This window comes from Syngnathus floridae, chromosome 21, assembly GCF_059516105.1.
Source record: "Syngnathus floridae isolate MCC-2025c chromosome 21, RoL_Sflo_1.0, whole genome shotgun sequence".
In the NCBI taxonomy this organism is placed as follows: domain Eukaryota; kingdom Metazoa; phylum Chordata; class Actinopteri; order Syngnathiformes; family Syngnathidae; genus Syngnathus; species Syngnathus floridae.
In genome coordinates, this window is record NC_142433.1 from 2,393,458 (window position 1) to 2,410,063 (window position 16,606).

The 16,606-nt window shown below is 43.6% G+C and overlaps 2 protein-coding genes and 1 long non-coding RNA gene across 6 annotated transcripts in view; all 3 read left to right on the plus strand.

Moving 5' to 3' along the window:
• Nucleotides 1-452: 452 nt before the first annotated feature.
• On the plus strand, nucleotides 453-2,805 carry LOC148379819 (homeobox protein Hox-A2a-like). Its single transcript, XM_088364602.1, has 2 exons — nucleotides 453-1,392; nucleotides 1,788-2,805. Exons 1-2 carry the CDS (start codon nucleotides 1,041-1,043, stop codon nucleotides 2,516-2,518), a joined length of 1,083 nt encoding a protein of 360 aa, XP_088220728.1. The 5' UTR covers nucleotides 453-1,040; the 3' UTR covers nucleotides 2,519-2,805.
• An 80-nt stretch (nucleotides 2,806-2,885) lies between these two features.
• Nucleotides 2,886-6,796, plus strand: hoxa1a (homeobox A1a). The gene is made up of 2 exons (XM_088364603.1): nucleotides 2,886-5,938; nucleotides 6,390-6,796. Exons 1-2 carry the CDS (start codon nucleotides 5,242-5,244, stop codon nucleotides 6,767-6,769), a joined length of 1,077 nt encoding a protein of 358 aa, XP_088220729.1. The 5' UTR covers nucleotides 2,886-5,241; the 3' UTR covers nucleotides 6,770-6,796.
• Nucleotides 6,797-7,238: 442 nt separating this feature from the next.
• The window catches only part of LOC148379821 (uncharacterized), a 30,614-nt gene continuing 21,246 nt past the window's right edge, over nucleotides 7,239-16,606 (plus strand). For 3 of the 4 annotated variants that reach the window (XR_015855085.1, XR_015855084.1, XR_015855086.1), the window contains exons 1-3: nucleotides 7,239-7,500; nucleotides 7,585-7,819; nucleotides 11,281-11,448. This is a non-coding gene — a long non-coding RNA (uncharacterized LOC148379821). Of the gene's footprint in view, nucleotides 7,501-7,584; nucleotides 7,820-11,280; nucleotides 11,449-11,490; nucleotides 13,423-16,606 lie in introns of those variants that run through there. The other variant, XR_015855083.1, reaches the window with a different exon arrangement.

Sequence of the window (16,606 nt, forward strand, 5' to 3'; positions counted from 1 at the left end):
AAATATACCTCGGTGTGTTTAAGGGGGGTGGAAGCATTCCAAAAAATGTGGCTTTCACAGATGACTTTGGAAGGACAATAAAGCAAAGTCGCAGCAGGGGAGAGACGTTCAGTAATAACAGAGCAAATTATTCGTTTTTAATGCTGCTGATGACCATTTTGGTCATTACTTTTATAGCTTGAAAGTACACTGTGGACGCCTTTATTGCATTTAAAGGCATTTAAAAAGCGCTAATAGTACAAACAAAAATGAGGTTAGCTGCAAAAGGAGCTGTCACACATCTGTTTAACATCGTGTTTGCACAAAGGTGGAAATGTGATTTTGTGTCAAAATGTGAGTGTGCATATTTTGTTCAAATGTTATGTTGCGTAATGGCCTAAAAATGTCACTACATTTTTTTTTTTTTTTTTTTTTTTTTTGCTGCTCGTCTTAATGTATTTCTCCATAGACGTCAGACGTACAGGATTCACTGAAGAAGTCTTAATAGCACTTTTGGGGTATGTTGAATGTGTGAGCGTGTGCGTGTGCGCGCGCGGGTGTTGGGGGCGTTCTCGCCTGACATCCTCAAACAATACGAGAAAGAGGAGCGCACGAATCCGCGCGCCCTAAGCTTGGGGTCCTTCCTTGTAATAGTGAGAGTCATCCATTCTTAAAAACACACTTTTTTCGGGTGGGGGTCTCTTCTCAGAGTGGCGCGCGGTCGGGAGGATAAAGATGTAAATAAAAGTGGCACGGCTGAGTGAGGCAGCAGCAGCAGCAGACTTTTTGGATCAATCAGGCAGTCAGTGGCTTCTTTTGATTAAAGCCCAAATTGTCATTGGGCAGAGGTAATCATGTGACAGGCAACTCGGTCCAATTTCAACCTTGTCTCCATGAATTCAATAGTTTCATAGTAGCTCGGTCTCCACACGGCCGTAATCACAGAAATAGGAAGAGGAAGCCATCACAGGAGATTTTTTGAATGATTTTCGTCTTCGCTTGGCCATTGAGTTCGTCGACAATAACGCGTGCAAACTTTCCTGGGCTCGCAGGGAGAGGAGATGAATTACGAATTCGAGCGAGAGAGCGGATTTATCAATAGTCAGCCGTCGCTTGCTGAGTGCCTGACATCTTTCCCCCCTGTCGCTGATTCATTTCAAAGTTCATCAATCAAGAGCTCGACACTGATTCCTCCTCCCTTCGAGCAGACCATCCCCAGCCTCAACCCGGGCAGCCATCCGCGCCACGGCCGCCCGAGACACAGCCCCGACGGATGCAGCCCGCTGCCCACCGCCTCACTGCCTCCGGAGTACCCGTGGATGCGGGAGAAGAAAGCCTCCAAGCGGAACCACCTGCCCACGTCCACCGCAACCACTTTATCTACTAATGGGCCCGTTTGCTTCTCCCCAAAAGGTGGGTTATGTTATTATTGCCTATTTTTTTAGGAGGGAGAAATTTATATTATTGTTCAAATGCGATATTTTAGTGGGTCGTGGGGAAGCTTGCAGAAAAAGTTTGGTTAAAGTTTGCTCTGATTTATTCCCCCGGTCACACTTTTGATGTGTGACAGTAATGAAGAGTGATGGAGTTCCGTTGCCGTGGAAGGCAGTTGCAGCATTCATTAGTGTCCCACTCCCTGCGTGGAGCTTTTTTTTGTGTGTGTTTACGTCCACGCTCATGCTAGATAAAAACAGGCGAGACATTATAGATTTTTTAGCGAATATCTTGGCGTGCATTTGTTTTTCTCCAGCTACTCTTATCGCATATATTATTCCCCCTTGTGTAACGGTTCCTTCCCGGTTCTGCAGGCTCGCCTGAGGTCGCGGAAGGCGGAGGGATAAGCGGCGGCTCCCGCCGGCTGAGGACAGCCTACACTAACACGCAGCTGCTGGAGCTGGAGAAGGAATTCCACTTCAACAAGTATTTGTGCCGACCCAGGAGGGTGGAGATCGCGGCCCTGCTCGATCTGACCGAGCGGCAGGTCAAAGTGTGGTTCCAGAACCGGCGTATGAAACACAAGCGGCAGACGCAAAGCAAGGAGAACCACAACGGGGACGCGGGGAAGGGTCCCGGCGGCGGGGAGGACGGAATGCACAGCGACGATGATGATGAGGGCCCCCCGTACGAGCAAAGCGGGGCCCTGCTGGAGAGAGACACTTTCTCCTTTCACAACAACAATCTGGAATCCACGCAGCAGGTCCACAATAGCAGCTCGGCGAGCTTTGCTGCTGCACCGCTGAACAGCAATGAGAAAAATCTGAAACATTTTCCCAACCCGTCACCCACTGTTCCGGGCTGCGTGTCAACAATGGGCCCAGGCTCGGCATCCGTGCCGGACAATGGCGACAGTCCCCCAGCTTTGGATGTTTCTATACACGACTTCCAAGCTTTTTCGTCGGATTCCTGCTTGCAACTCTCCGACGCTGCCTCGCCGAGCTTGTCTGAATCGCTGGACAGTCCCGTGGACATTGCTGCAGATACTTTCTATTTTTTCTCGGAATCTCTAACAACAATCGACCTGCAAAATCTCAATTATTAACACAAATCAATCACGACTAGTTTTTCTTTTCGGGCTTAACTCACGTCTTTGTATATTCGGCGCGCATTTTATGGGACGGTAAGGATGAACGTAAATCACGGATGAGGACTGTAACGACCATAAAAAAATGATTTTATTTTTTTTTTTTCGGACGGAGGGTGAAAACTGTTACGAGTGTGTGTGAAAATTCAACAATATCCGGCCTATATGGAAACTGGTCCTTTTTATTTTTGTATAGCTTCCAATGTCTTGACTATTTTTGTTAGAATACAATTAACTTGCTACAATCTTTTGTTTCGTGTTTTGAGTCTTATTAATGTCGTTTAATTAATTAATTAATTATTGTAGAAAATGCGCACTATAATACAATAGTGGAGATTATGCAAATTGAACAACAGGTTGGTAATGAATATAAATAGTCTAACTGGTGCTGAAGTGTGTGTGCATATATATATTTATATATATATGTATTTTATAATAATATATATAAAATACAAAATATTTTTGACATTGAAATACATTTGGATTTCGCATGGCCAAGCTCTTGACACGGTGCATGCTGCAAGCAAACAGCCGAGCCATGTTTGCCTCCAGGACCTCATAAATCACGGCTGTGGCATGAATGGGACGAACATTAAGGAGCCCAATTGTGACTTAATGTTCACAAATACAAGCCCACTTACATTTTCGTGCGGGTTTCCCTGATATCTTAGCTTAAAGGGGGCTGAGTCTATCCACGCGTTGGGCAATGATTCATTTTTATGGCCTGTTTAAACAGGCTGGCTCTCCTACAACGGCTCGCTGGAGTTGCATGTCTGTGCAAGCTGCTCACTTCCCGAGTGGGGATCAAATTCAAACCAGACCGCTAGGATAATTTATTAGATGTGCCCCTCGAACGTATATGTATTATTTACATTATTTTATGATAGTTATCATTATTTTCCAGGATTATTTTCTTAAGCCGTCAAGTGAAATATTGGGATTCGATATGATGATTATGAATAGCTTTGCTCTATTGCTTTGCACTTACGTTGACTTATGGGAATCGTTTAATAGCCCACTTTGGTTCAATATCGGGATGTAACTTTGTGCGTGAAATCAACAACCACCAGTTGCATCGATCGATTTTATAACACGCAGCTCATCTGTGGCAAAAAAAAAAAAAAAAAATCAACAGTATATACGCTCTCTTTTGTGTGTTCAAAACAGATGTAGACTCGGGGAAAAAACTGTGGTGGGGGAGCCCTGCAGTATTGGTGTCCATAACCAAATCATTCCGAGACAACGCGTCTTTTCTGTGCACACATGTGCTCACACAAAGAGCACAGAGCTGCGTGGCCTGCTGGTGGCTGGCTCCTCTGACATGCACCATTCTCCGCGCCCACGCATGCTCTTTGCTGCAGATGGGATGTCAGAGGCGAGGTGGGAGGGGGAAGGGAATTAGAGTAGGCTATTGACTGCTAGCTTTGCTTACAAGTTTACGTCATGCATTTAAGAAAATATATGAACATATATACTATATATGCATAAATATTGCATCGCACTTCATTGTTCTATATTGTTACTATAGATGTGCTAGTTTGTGCTGCTGCACCAAATTCTGATATGCATGACTTCATATGTTACGTTTTTTTTTTAGATGTTGCAATCTTCACTGAAATATTATTTTCATTTTAGGTGTAATGCTACATTTGACCACTGAAGGCGCTCATTCATCCCAACGGATCCCCTCATTGACGCCCCCCGCTCCCCCTCCCTTTTTTTTTTCTCTCAGTCAAGAGCTTGCCCTCCGGTCTGCTCCCACTCCCACTCACTCCCACTCTCTCTTCCCACCAGACAATCTCCACAACCATTAATTTATTTCCCCAGCAGCTTCATTTGATGAACTTTTTAACAGGGTAATCAAGCCTCAGGCTATGCGCGAACACCACCGCTGGCCACGCATTATCACTCCATTTGATCACGCCATAATGAATACATACACCGTGTAAGTTAAGTCAGAGTTGACCCTGAGAGGAAACTGAATTAATAGCACATTCTATTAGTGAATCTCGCCGTTTCCTCAACCTTCCAGCAAGTCTGATATGCAGATAAATGTGACCCTAATGAGAAAACAAAGTCATGAGAGCAACGCCATTATCCTCCGCTGGCTTCTTTTGGGTGTCAATGGAGTGAAACATTTGCCCTCACTGCCCCGCTGTGACAATATTTGCTGAGTAAATCCCTCGCAGTGTTAAAGCGTGAAACATTTGGCATCGGAATGGGACACTGATAGCCTCTGGCAGTGACACACATTGACACGTTCATTCATCCAGAAAAAAATAGTTCCTCTCTTAGAATGACACGATTTAATGTCATCACGCATGATTGCCTCCCCTAAAAAAACGGCTTGTAGCCTACCTGGGGTCAGAGTGCACACGTCCGCTTTGGAGCATCCCCGAGCGTCCCGTGCATGCAACCCCGTCCGCCGTCCGCCACTGTCTGCCACCCAGCTTCATTGTTTGCTCGGCCAATGCGTAAGTGCATGACGCGTCACCTTGATCGACGAGCGGCTGGAATTTAAATAGCCACTCAAACAGCAATCTGTCAGCGGCTGAGAGGATAAGCTCAAGTGTCTCACTGGCTGACCCGGACCCACGTGACCACACCCGTTCATTGATGTTGGTCAATGCCCCCCCTTTAACCCCCTCCCCGCCCTCCTCTTTTTATCAGCGTATAGGTAAATGTTGGCACGGTCACTCGGGGTAAGAGAGGAGAGATCAGAGGTGCTCCAGGCGCTCCCTGGACTCAAACATGCTACAATGAGCACTTTCTTAGATTATTCCGTCATGAGCAGTGAGGGTGGGTCGTGTTCCGTGAGAGCTTTCCACCCGGATCACGGGATTACAACTTTCCAGTCGTGCGCCGTGACGGTGAACAACTGCGGCGCGGATGAGCGCTTCATGGCGAGCAGGGCTTCCCCGGACGACACTCCCCACCACCAGCACCAGCAGCCGGGCTCCTACCAGTCCCCCGCGGGGAATCTGGGGCTCGCTTACGGCGCGCACCCAACCTGCAGCTCCGGCTACGGCGCGCAAAGTTTCTGCGCGTCCTACAACCATTACGCGCTCAGCCAGGAAGTAGACTCCACCGCGGGGTTTCCACAGTGCGGCCCGCTCGTGTACTCGGGTAACCTTTCCACGTCAGTGGTGGCGCAACATCGCCAGAATTACAGTGCAGCCCCTATGGGTCAACTGCAGTATGCCCACCCGGCCTACGGAGGCGGGCACGAGCAAGCCACCCCCTTCCCCGGGTGCTCGAACCCTCTGTCTCCTCTGCATGCGGCTCACCTGGAGGGATGCTGCTCTCCTCTGTCCGAGGGAGCCTCCAATGCACAAACCTTTGATTGGATGAAAGTCAAGAGGAATCCTCCGAAAACAGGTTGGTCTCTTATCTCACCAAGCACTATTATGCGGCTATTTGGTTTACTTATTGACATGCACTTAATAAACATAAATATATGCGCTTCCACTATAGGTGTCAAATAGTTCCCATGCAAACATGCACATAAAAAATACCACATTTGCAGGGAACATTATTTTTGGAGTGTGGAGAATGATGACACACAAGTACAAACATGTTTAAATGAATGCCCTATACAAACGTGGTTTATAAATAGCTGCTGTATTTTTTTTTTTGCAGTTTCATGGCATTGTGCAAGTGTACCTAATGTTATGTCCTGTGGCATGCTTGAGACTGAGGGCATGGAATGTGATAATTAAATTCAAACCGCTTAGTCATCATATGAGATAGAAAACATAAATAACAAGTCATGTTATAATGTTATGTCCAATGTCTTCCCTAAAAAAATCCTACTTTTTTCCACCTTTAGGGAGGTCAGGTGAGTACGGCTACGGAAGTCAGCCCAACACGGTGCGGACCAACTTCACCACCAAACAGCTGACCGAGTTGGAGAAGGAGTTCCACTTTAACAAGTATCTGACCCGAGCACGGCGCGTGGAGATCGCCGCTACGCTGCAGCTGAATGAGACTCAAGTAAAAATCTGGTTCCAGAACCGCAGGATGAAGCAGAAGAAACGAGAGAAAGAAGGGCTGCTCCCGGTCAAGGCCGTGACCTCTGCCCCTGGCGAGCACCTCCAGGAGAAACTGGATGACGCCACGTCGGAAAAGTCGGTTTCGGCTCCTTCAACTCCTTCCCCTCCTTCCTCCACGGTGTCCTCCACTGGGGCGGACCCTTACTGTTCTAATTAAAAGCCACTTGCCTCATCCGCAAAGCTAATAGCCTGCATTACCAAAAGTACATTTTGGAGGAACTCATGCACTTTTTGGACATGTAGGTAAAATGGACGGGCTCTAATTGTCTTTTCTATTGTGTATTGTAAATCTGAAAATGTGCAGTATTAACTTCTTTGGACTGTACCTCAAATGTGCCAAAGTCACAACAATCATCATAATCCACATCATTACGCACATTGTGTGAAAGTCTTGTGTGAGAGTTGCATGGTGCGTTCACGGGTGATCGGGATGCTGAGTTTTATCAGTTTACCAAGGCACGCGTTGCGGGCTTCTATTTGTTTGTATATTTAACCAAGCACAAACGTTTACGGGTCAAACATGGGATTATTAAAGTGAGGTTATACCTCTTAAAAGTTTCACGTGGTGTTAATTTTTCCTCTGCACGATGACGTCAGATTTGTAATTTAAACCAGGAAGTACGCACTTGAATGCACGCAGCCGTGCGCGCTCCCGTGAGATGTAATATTATTTTGCTGTCATTTGCGATGACAACCTTATTGAAGCAAGGGTAGAGGGAGGGCTGACGAAAAAAATAAAGAGTATTGATCCAAACATGGAGGTTAGGATATCGACAAGGATGCAGCCCCACTGGCCCTGTCAGCGTTTGCTCCTCAGCGTCCAAACTTGCGTGGCAGTGTCATCATCCACGCCAAGAGGGACAAGAGGGACGGTGAAAAGTTGCAGAGGTGCTTACGTCATCTTATTTAAAACAGATTTTATGTGCGAAAAGTCAGATTTCCTCTAATGCTGCTGTCTTTCTTGTTTTTTAGACCCTGCGTCTTTTCTCTGACCCCCCCTCGCACCAGTCCCTGTTTTTTTTTCTAATTGTTTTAATTCCTGGCGTGCAGCATGCGAGTCCATTCTCCCATAAAAGGGCAAAAAACGCCCAAAGAAGCATGATTAATGAGCGTAGTTCACCTGAACCTGGATCCACCTGCAGGATTGGCTCTCTTGGAGCTGTGGAGACCTGCTGGGGAACGGGACGCAGCTAAAACACGCAACATTGTAAGTTCTGCTGCCTTTTGTTGTTCATATGAAAAATTTCCGAAATATATTGAACGCGGGTGATGTCCCTTTGCTTGGAAGTATTCGTGTGCTAATTGTTTTCACATGTATATCATTGTTTGTGCGGGGAAAAAAGAGGCAGAATTTTTTTAGCACCTTATTTAATTCGAAAGACGGTCTGAACAAATTTTTCATAAATAATTTACATTAAATAAGGTATTTTTAAAACGGTAAGACTGCCGGGTACGCGGTTTCAAATACGATATTACGTGTGTTTGTTTTATATTTACAATTCGTATTCGTATAGAAATATTTCTAAGAAGGAATTTGGCAATGTAATATCCTATTTTCTATCATTTTAAAGCACGTTTCCCCGTTGTAGGACTAATATAGTATTTAACTCGTTTTCTTTAATCCCGAATAACTCACGTCATTTACCAAATTTGTCGCCACTTTTTCAAATCAAAATGTATTTAGAAATATGTATTTATTTACTTAACATATTATTGTCATTATTAAGATTGTTTTATCATTATATAGTAACCAAATTGACTATATTTACCTCGCAGCATTGTTTATTTTGGACATATTAGTTCTCTCTTTGCAAACATTCCTCATTTGCTTCGTTAAAACTTGGCAAACAATTAGATTGCTCCGATTTCAGCATTATTAAAAAAAATCTAACTAATGCACAGTATCTATATTTTTTTTTTTTACAAATAAATACATGCGGTAATTAAAATAGCATTGCACCCGTGTTGAAAAAAAAAGTTGAAGTTAAAATAATAACTTTGTCATCAGAAACTACTTTTAAGTATAGGCCTCGCTGAGTTCTCTCCGGGGCCCGTGGAGACAAGTGAGGGAATTGGAATCGCAGATGACCCCCCAAAAGAAAGCCTCGGGTCATCCCACGGTCACACTCTGAGTTTGTTGTCACAGCACGCGCACGCACAGCACACACACACACACATACACTCAGGCCCAAACAACAGACCACACTGGTCAAACAAGCACCTGAATAACAAGTCACAGTCCATCTCCGAGGACCTGTTTGACCAAAACACCACAGCAGACTTGATACGAGCTGTCCAACAGAAACTTTTTTACGTGCACTTCCACAACATGAGTGATGCAGCCGATGGTTCCCATTAGGCTCCACCAATAAACACGTACATGATGACAGATGAACCATTAAAGCCTTGGTGGAGGACTGATTAGAGATTGACTTGTCCTGTTTTTGATGGAAATGATGTAGTTTAAACTCTATATTTGGTAATATAGCTATCAAAGCAGAAAACAAAATTTTAAAATTAGATTTCAGCGTGGTGTAGATTAAGGTTAATTTCTTTTAATATAAATGCACCGCAAAACCTAAAATGTTGAATTGTTCATTTGACTCAAATTAGAAATAAAATTATAGTTTGTTATATAATTATTTATACATTTTACAGAGATAGTAACATTCTTTGAAAACGGTATATTGATTTTACGTTTTCACTGGTCACTTAATTAGGTACACTTGCGCAATATGTTACCCGAAAAATAAAGGCCAGAATAATGCAAACTTTATTAAATTATTATCTCGCTTACATTGTCCATCCCATTAAACGGACCTAAAAAGTGGCTTGTGTATTTATAAATTAGCTCAGTATATTATATATTGCAATATATTATTGCACCCTCAGTTGGAATAAATTCGATACACTGACGGCAAGTATCAATATTTTACAACACAATAAAGAAATGGGCAGTACTTAATTTCTCCCGTTCTGTTTGTGGGGGCGCTAAATACACAAATGGGTTTAAAGTAGACGGATGCATGTTTTTTTTTTCTTTAAAAGTTTTGGCGTTCAGTAAATACATATTTAGACCAGGGACGTGCGGTCAGCGGAGGCAAGGGAGGCCGCGCCTCCTCTGCCATCATGAAAAGGGGAAAAACGAATTCAATTGTTTTTATTATAAAGTCGTTTTCCTTTTAATTTCATTAGTTTTGTATCATTTTGAATTATAATCGCTGAATTTTTATAGTTATTTTAAAACCGAAGACGATTCGGTCGGAGGAGCCAACTTCCTGTCTCGCCTCCGCTGAGGATTGCGCAATCTCACGTTCGCCACCCTTATGGCAGGGGGCGCTAGTGATCCCAGGATGCTTCATGCGCCTACCTGTAGAATAAGAGATCTCCAGTTCAACTTAACAGTGAACAGCTGAGGAGCAGTCGTCCATTTATTTCGTTTTACATTTGTTTTGTTTTGTTTATTTTCCGTTTTTACATTTCGTTCTACAATGGAGGATTACAGGAGGTCATCAGTAAAGGAAGAGCAACTCTGGAGGTAAAAGGTTTGATTCGAACAACGGGACTTGGGAGCAAACGGAGTGGTAGGCACGATCGAAAACAACTTTTTGATGCCATGTGCTTTATTGAGTGTTTTTATGTGTGAAGACTGCTTGAATGAGATTTTAACTAAAATAGTTCAATTTAAATAATGAATAAGCCACACTAGAGCAGCGTTCCCCAACCTTTTTTGTGACACGATTAGGTCCCGGACAAATTCTACCAGGTGCGGGATGACGTCAGTGCTGACGTCAGTGCCTCCTCAGTCATCTCACAGCACGTCACTAATATTGATATCATTGATATCAAATTCTGACAATATATTGATATCATAGTGATATTGTGCGCCCCATATAGTCACAATATATTGTATAAATAAAAATTCTGACAATATATTGATATCATTGATATCAAATTCTGACAATATATTGATATCATTGATATTAAATTCTGACAATATATTGATACCATAGTGATATTGTGCGCCCCATATAGTCACAATATCGAATCATGAGTTATCCATAGAGCGAATCTAAAATATTTTTTGTTCATTTTCAGTATCAAGGGCAATTGACTCAACGCACCAGCAGCTAAGTATAAATAATAAAGCACACAGTTTGTTTTCTTAGTTATCTGGGTCATGTTAATTTGCAGAATTTGAATTAAGGCAAGTGTCATTAGATTTATGCTATACAAATAATAATTGTTTATGATTAAACAGATAGATAGAGATGTATATAATTATATAGATATATATTTGGTATTCTCAAAATTGCATCATGAAGACTATAATGTGTCCAGCTGTGGCTTGAACTTGCCAAATTGTGAGTGCCCATGTATTATTTAGCAAGGACTTAATGATTTCCATTCATCAACAATTTATATTCAGAAACAACCCAAATTGTGTTCAGTTATTCTCATCTTCTCTAATGGCCACCAAGTCATCGTCCATCTGTGGTCACCTAAATTACTTTTGCCCATGCTAGCAATTCTTAACACGCAACAGAAAGTTAGTCAGGTAGCAGTAGCAGACAGAAAAAAAAAAGACCAGACAGAAGTCAGTCATCAGGGTTGTCGAGGTATTGGCACATGTGCGCTCATTGACCACTCCCCTGTTGTGATTGGCAGCCAAAATGAATTCCTCCATCGACAGACGTGCGTCTCAGTATGCCGATAAAGGCGGCCAGCCTATAGAGCCATTGACAGTATGATGGAGGGAGAGACGGGGAGAAGGTGATGACAAAGATGACATCATGTGACCACTGGCTTGCTTGCCCTTGCTGGACACCTCATTAGGTACACTTTTGCTATCTAATGTGTATGTATTATTATTTTTAGGTTGTTAAGCAACAGCAGCAAGGCATGAGAGATGGAAACTAGCAGAGGTTAGGTGTTAAAGGATGACTGGCCGGTCCACAACTCACCTTGTAGATCATCCCGCGCTTCTGGCAGAGTTGGAATCTTCTCCACCGAGCGGTCCTGCTCGGCCCAACGCGACCACACAAAGACATGTGAAGAAGGGAGGCCGCTTCATTATCAGGGTTGAGGCCCAGAGAGGCGAGAGGATGGCTACAAGGGCTGTGGCCTCCAGCTCCATCCATCACACACGTCCTGACCTTGGCTTGACCCAAGCATGGCAGCCAATGAGGCGCCCTCTTTCCCCTTCCAAACACTCGCACACACTTATCTAGCCGCGCATTGACATCGAAGAGATCGGGTGACACCGAGCGGAGGCCGCATGCTCTTTGTCGGCCGACGCTCTTTCGTTCCTTTGTTTTTGTACGTGACTAATGTGAGTAACAACACCTGACAAACAGGCTGTTCATCCTGTCTCCTCTCTCAGGCTCGTGCCCCCCTCTCTCTGTCACACACAATAGAAAACAGTAGCAAGGTCCTCCATCTATCTCCATAGATTCCTATTGTGAGGAGACGACGTGTCATTTCGCCGACGAGTAGGAGAGCCCATTCAAGCAAAAAAGTAGACTTGGACGGAGAACATAATACTGAGAAATGAAGCACATGCTTTCTAAGGGCCACTAGGGGCCACTTTAACAGATACAAAAAGACCCCCCCATCAGGGATGTGTGGTCAGAGGAGGCTAGGGAGGATACCCTGCCATCATGAAAAGGGGAAAAACAAATTCAATTGTTTTTCTTATAGTCATTTTCTTTTTAATTTCAATAATTTTGTATCATTTTGAACCCAAATTGCTGAATTTTTATTTATTTTAAAACTGTAGACGATTCGCTGAGAGGAGCCAACTTCCTGTCTAGCCTCCTCTGAGGATTGTGTAATCACACGGCTGTGCAGTTAGACAGAACTGCTCTTTGTCTTTATGTCACTGTTTAAGTGTTCAAACACTGTATTAACTCATTTCCGTAGTTAAGCTGGTGTATGTAATAATGTTGTTTTTCAGTTCATATGACTTCAACCAGCAGGTGTCGGTAATGTACATAGAAGCTGGTGCCACCTCGCTGTAAAACAAAACGAAGGAGAAAATGACGTAACTTCCTATTTACGAACGAGTCGTCAATTGCGCTTCTCGTTGACCATCAGAACGGATCAGTGAGTGAACGAGTCAGTCAGTGAGTGATTTGCCTTTCCAGTTCATTGCGAGAACGGATCAGTGAGTGAACGAATCCGGACTTTCCCGTTCGCGAACGAGTCAATGAGTCAACTGCCTTCCTTCCCGTGCATCAACGGATCAGTCAGTGAAGGTGTCGCGTCTCCCTGTTGGCGTGAACTATGTAAGTCAGAATGTCCATTTACGATTTGCCAAGGAAAGAAAGAACCACTCTCTGAAACACCACTTCTTTTATGCACGTTTTCTCCAAGCTAACGGCTAACTTTATTGCATGAAGGGATGCGCCGTTATGCAAAAACGGGGAGATTATGCTTCTCTTTTTTGGTTATCTTGATTTTAAAAATTGAAGTCCCAATGATCGTGGGTGGAGCCCCATTTCAACCCCTTACACTGAGTGCCAAGCAGGGAAGAAATGGGTACCATTTTGATAATGGTCACTGGTATGACCCGGCCGGGGTTTGAAACCCCAACCTCCCAATCTCAGGGCGGGCACTCTCCTCTCCGGCCACTGAGCTGGTAAATACTATCAGATAGTGGTGTAACACTTATAGTAGTTTTTAAGGAACGTGTATGCATATATATGCCTAAATAATGTTATCCAATACATCTACTGCAATTTCGCATTCGATTGCTGGTTTGAAATGTACTTTTATGATTATTTTAATAAACATTAAAACCTGTTAAAATTTGTCTGGTGTTTTATCCCTTGGTTTTATTTTTTTGGGCATGAAAACAATTTACATTGTGTAATGTGTTGGTGTCCCCCAAAATAAAGAGCAACTAGTCAAATACACATTCTTGACATGTACAAAAAATGCATAAAGTTATTAGGTACACCTGAAAATGGCGGCGTACCTAATGGAGTGTCCGTGTGACGTCACAGATCAACGAGCCAATCAGAAAGTGGGGTTGAGGGCGGGTGTGGCACCATCTAGTGTCCCAGTGACGTAGGTACACCTGTAAATGGCGGTGTACCTAATGGAGTGTCTGTGTGATTCCCTCGTTAAGTGCAGGTGCGTGAAAACTTTTAGCTCCTTTTGAACGTGAAAGAAGCTAAAAGTTTTCACGCACCTGTGCTTAACGAGGGTCACTTGGAAAACATGTTGGAACGCGGCCCCGAGGACTAGAGCTTGACACCTGTGACCTTTGACCATGATATTTCCCTAATAAAGTGGCCTGTTATTAGGTACACTTGAAAATGGCGGTGTACCTAATGGAGTGTCCGTGTGATTCCCTCGTTAAGTGCAGGTGCGTGAAAACTTTTAGCTCCTTTTGACCGTGAAAAAAGCTAAAACTTTTCACGCACCTGCGCTTAACGAGGGTCACTTGGAAAACATGTTGGAACGCGGCCCCAAGGACTAAAGCTTGACACCTGTGACCTTTGACCATGATATTTCCCTAATAAAGGGGCCTGTTATTAGGTACACTTGAAAATGGCGGTGTACCTAATGGATTGTCCGTGTGATTCCCTCGTTAAGTGCAGGTGCGTGAAAACTTTTAGCTCCTTTTGACCGTGAAAGAAGCTAAAACTTTTCACGCACCTGCGCTTAACGAGGGTCACTTGGAAAACATGTTGGAACGCGGCCCCAAGGACTAAAGCTTGACACCTGTGACCTTTGACCATAATATTTCCCTAATAAAGTGGCCTGTTATTAGGTACACATGAAAATGGCGGTGTACCTAATGGAGTGTCCGTGTGATTCCCTCGTTAAGTGCAGGTGCGTGAAAACTTTTAGCTCCTTTTGACCGTGAAAGAAGCTAAAACTTTTCACGCACCTGCGCTTAACGAGGGTCACTTGGAAAACATGTTGGAACGCGGCCCCGAGGACTAAAGCTTGACACCTGTGACCTTTGACCATGATATTTCCCTAATAAAGTGGCCTGTTATTGGGTACACTTGAAAATGGCGGTGTACCTAATGGAGTATCCGTGTGATTCCCTCGTTAAGTGCAGGTGCGTGAAAACTTTTAGCTCCTTTTGAACGTGAAAGAAGCTAAAAGTTTTCACGCACCTGCGCTTAACGAGGGTCACTTGGAAAACATATTGGAACGCGGCCCCTCGAGGACTGGAGGTCCACACCCACCAGCCCTCACCCCTACTTTCTGATTGGCTGTTTGATCTGTGACGTCACACGGACAGTCCTTTAGGTACACCCCCATTTTCAGGTGTACCTAATAACTTTATGCATTTGATGTATGTGTCAAGAATGTGTATTTGACTACTTGCTCTTTATTTTGGGGGATACCAACACATTACACAACGTAAAACACATTTACATATTGTCATATAAAGCAGTTAACTAAATGTTTTTGTTTTCATGCCCAAAAAAATAAAAACAAGGAATAAAACACCAGACAAGTTTTAACAGGTTTTAATGTTTATTAAAATAATAATAATACAAGTAAATTTCAAACCAGCAATCTAATGTGAAATTGCAATAGAAATATTGGATAACAATATTTAGGCGTATATATGCATACACGTTATTTAAAAACTAATATAAAATCAAGATTACCCAAAGAGAAGCATAATCTCCCTGTTGTTGCATAACGGCGCATCCCTTCATGCAATCAAGTTAGTCGTTAGCTTGGAGAAAACGCGCATAAAAGAAGTGGTGTTTCAGTGAGTGGTTCTTTCTTTCCTTGGCAAATCGTAAATCGACATTCTGGCTTACATAGCTCACGCAACACGTTCACTGACTGATCCGTTGATGCACGGGAAGGACGCCAGTTGACCCATTGTCTCGTTCGCGAACGGGAAAGTTCTCGCGATGAACTGGAAATCTCACTCACAGATTCGTTCGTTGGTGAACGGGAAATGCAATTTACGACTCGTTCGCGGACAGAAGGTTACGTCATTTTCTTCTTCGTTTTGCTTTACGGCGAGGTGGCACCAGCTTTAATGGGCGTTACTGACACCTCCTGGTTGAAGTCATATGAACTTTTTAGAACAGTGAACTGCGCATGCGCCGCTACCGCGGCGTTTTCTAACAAACACAAGAGCCGCATGAGGGAGTTTTCTTCATATCTTCCCCAAAGCCGTGGAAGAACCGAGAGAAATGCTTTCGCTGGGTAGAAGCTTGTAAACGGCAGGGATTTACAGTACCTAATGTCACCAAAGACACATACATATACATATATATATATATATATATCATTGACAATTATTCTCAAAGCATCCCCTGATCTTAAGCTCCCAAGAGAGCAAGGAAAAACTAGAAAGAAATAGTCGTATCATTTTATTTCATTGTATTTATATATTTATCATAAATGTATTATTTATTCATATAAAGGCCGGTCCGCGAAAATATTTCTGACACGTAACCAGTACGTGGCGCATAAAAGGGGACCAGATCTATTTGCTGGTGAGCTATTCGTTAAAAGCATATATATTCAGGACAACAGGAGCGAGGCTTCATGGTGTAGTGGTTAGCGCTCTGGGTTCCCGCCCCATCGACCCGAGTTCGAAACTCCGTGGGGTACAAAAATTTTATCATAGAAAATTTGCTACACAGTTGCTCGTGTGCTACCCCATATAACCATACACCGCCCTAAAATTTAGGGTGAGGTTAAGAGCTATAGTTGGGATTATGCTAGGGTTAGGGCTTGAGTTAGGATTAGAGCTAGGGTTAGAGCTAGAGCTAATGTTAGGGTTAGTGCTAGAGTTAGAGTTAGGGTTAGAGCTAGAGTTAGGGTTAGAGCTAGTGTTAGGGTTAGGGTTAGAGCTAAGGTTAGAGCTAGTGTTAGGGTTAGGGCTAGGGTTAGAGCTAGCGTTAAAGCTAGTGCTAGGGTTAGTGCTAGAGTTAGGGTTAGGGTTAGAGCTAGATTTAGAGTTAGTTGGAGCTAGGGTTAGGGTTAGAGCTAGGGTTAG

What these genes read in the sequence shown, in the direction of transcription:
- hoxa1a (XM_088364603.1), top strand. Translation starts at nt 5,242, where the DNA reads ATGTTGGCACGGTCACTCGGGGTAAGAGAGGAGAGATCAGAGGTGCTC. An exon ending in GAGGAATCCTCCGAAAACAG is followed by an intron (nt 5,939 to 6,389) that starts GTTGGTCTCTTA and finishes TTCCACCTTTAG; the next exon opens with GGAGGTCAGGTGAGTACGGC.
- LOC148379819 (XM_088364602.1), top strand. Translation starts at nt 1,041, where the DNA reads ATGAATTACGAATTCGAGCGAGAGAGCGGATTTATCAATAGTCAGCCG. An exon ending in CGTTTGCTTCTCCCCAAAAG is followed by an intron (nt 1,393 to 1,787) that starts GTGGGTTATGTT and finishes CCGGTTCTGCAG; the next exon opens with GCTCGCCTGAGGTCGCGGAA.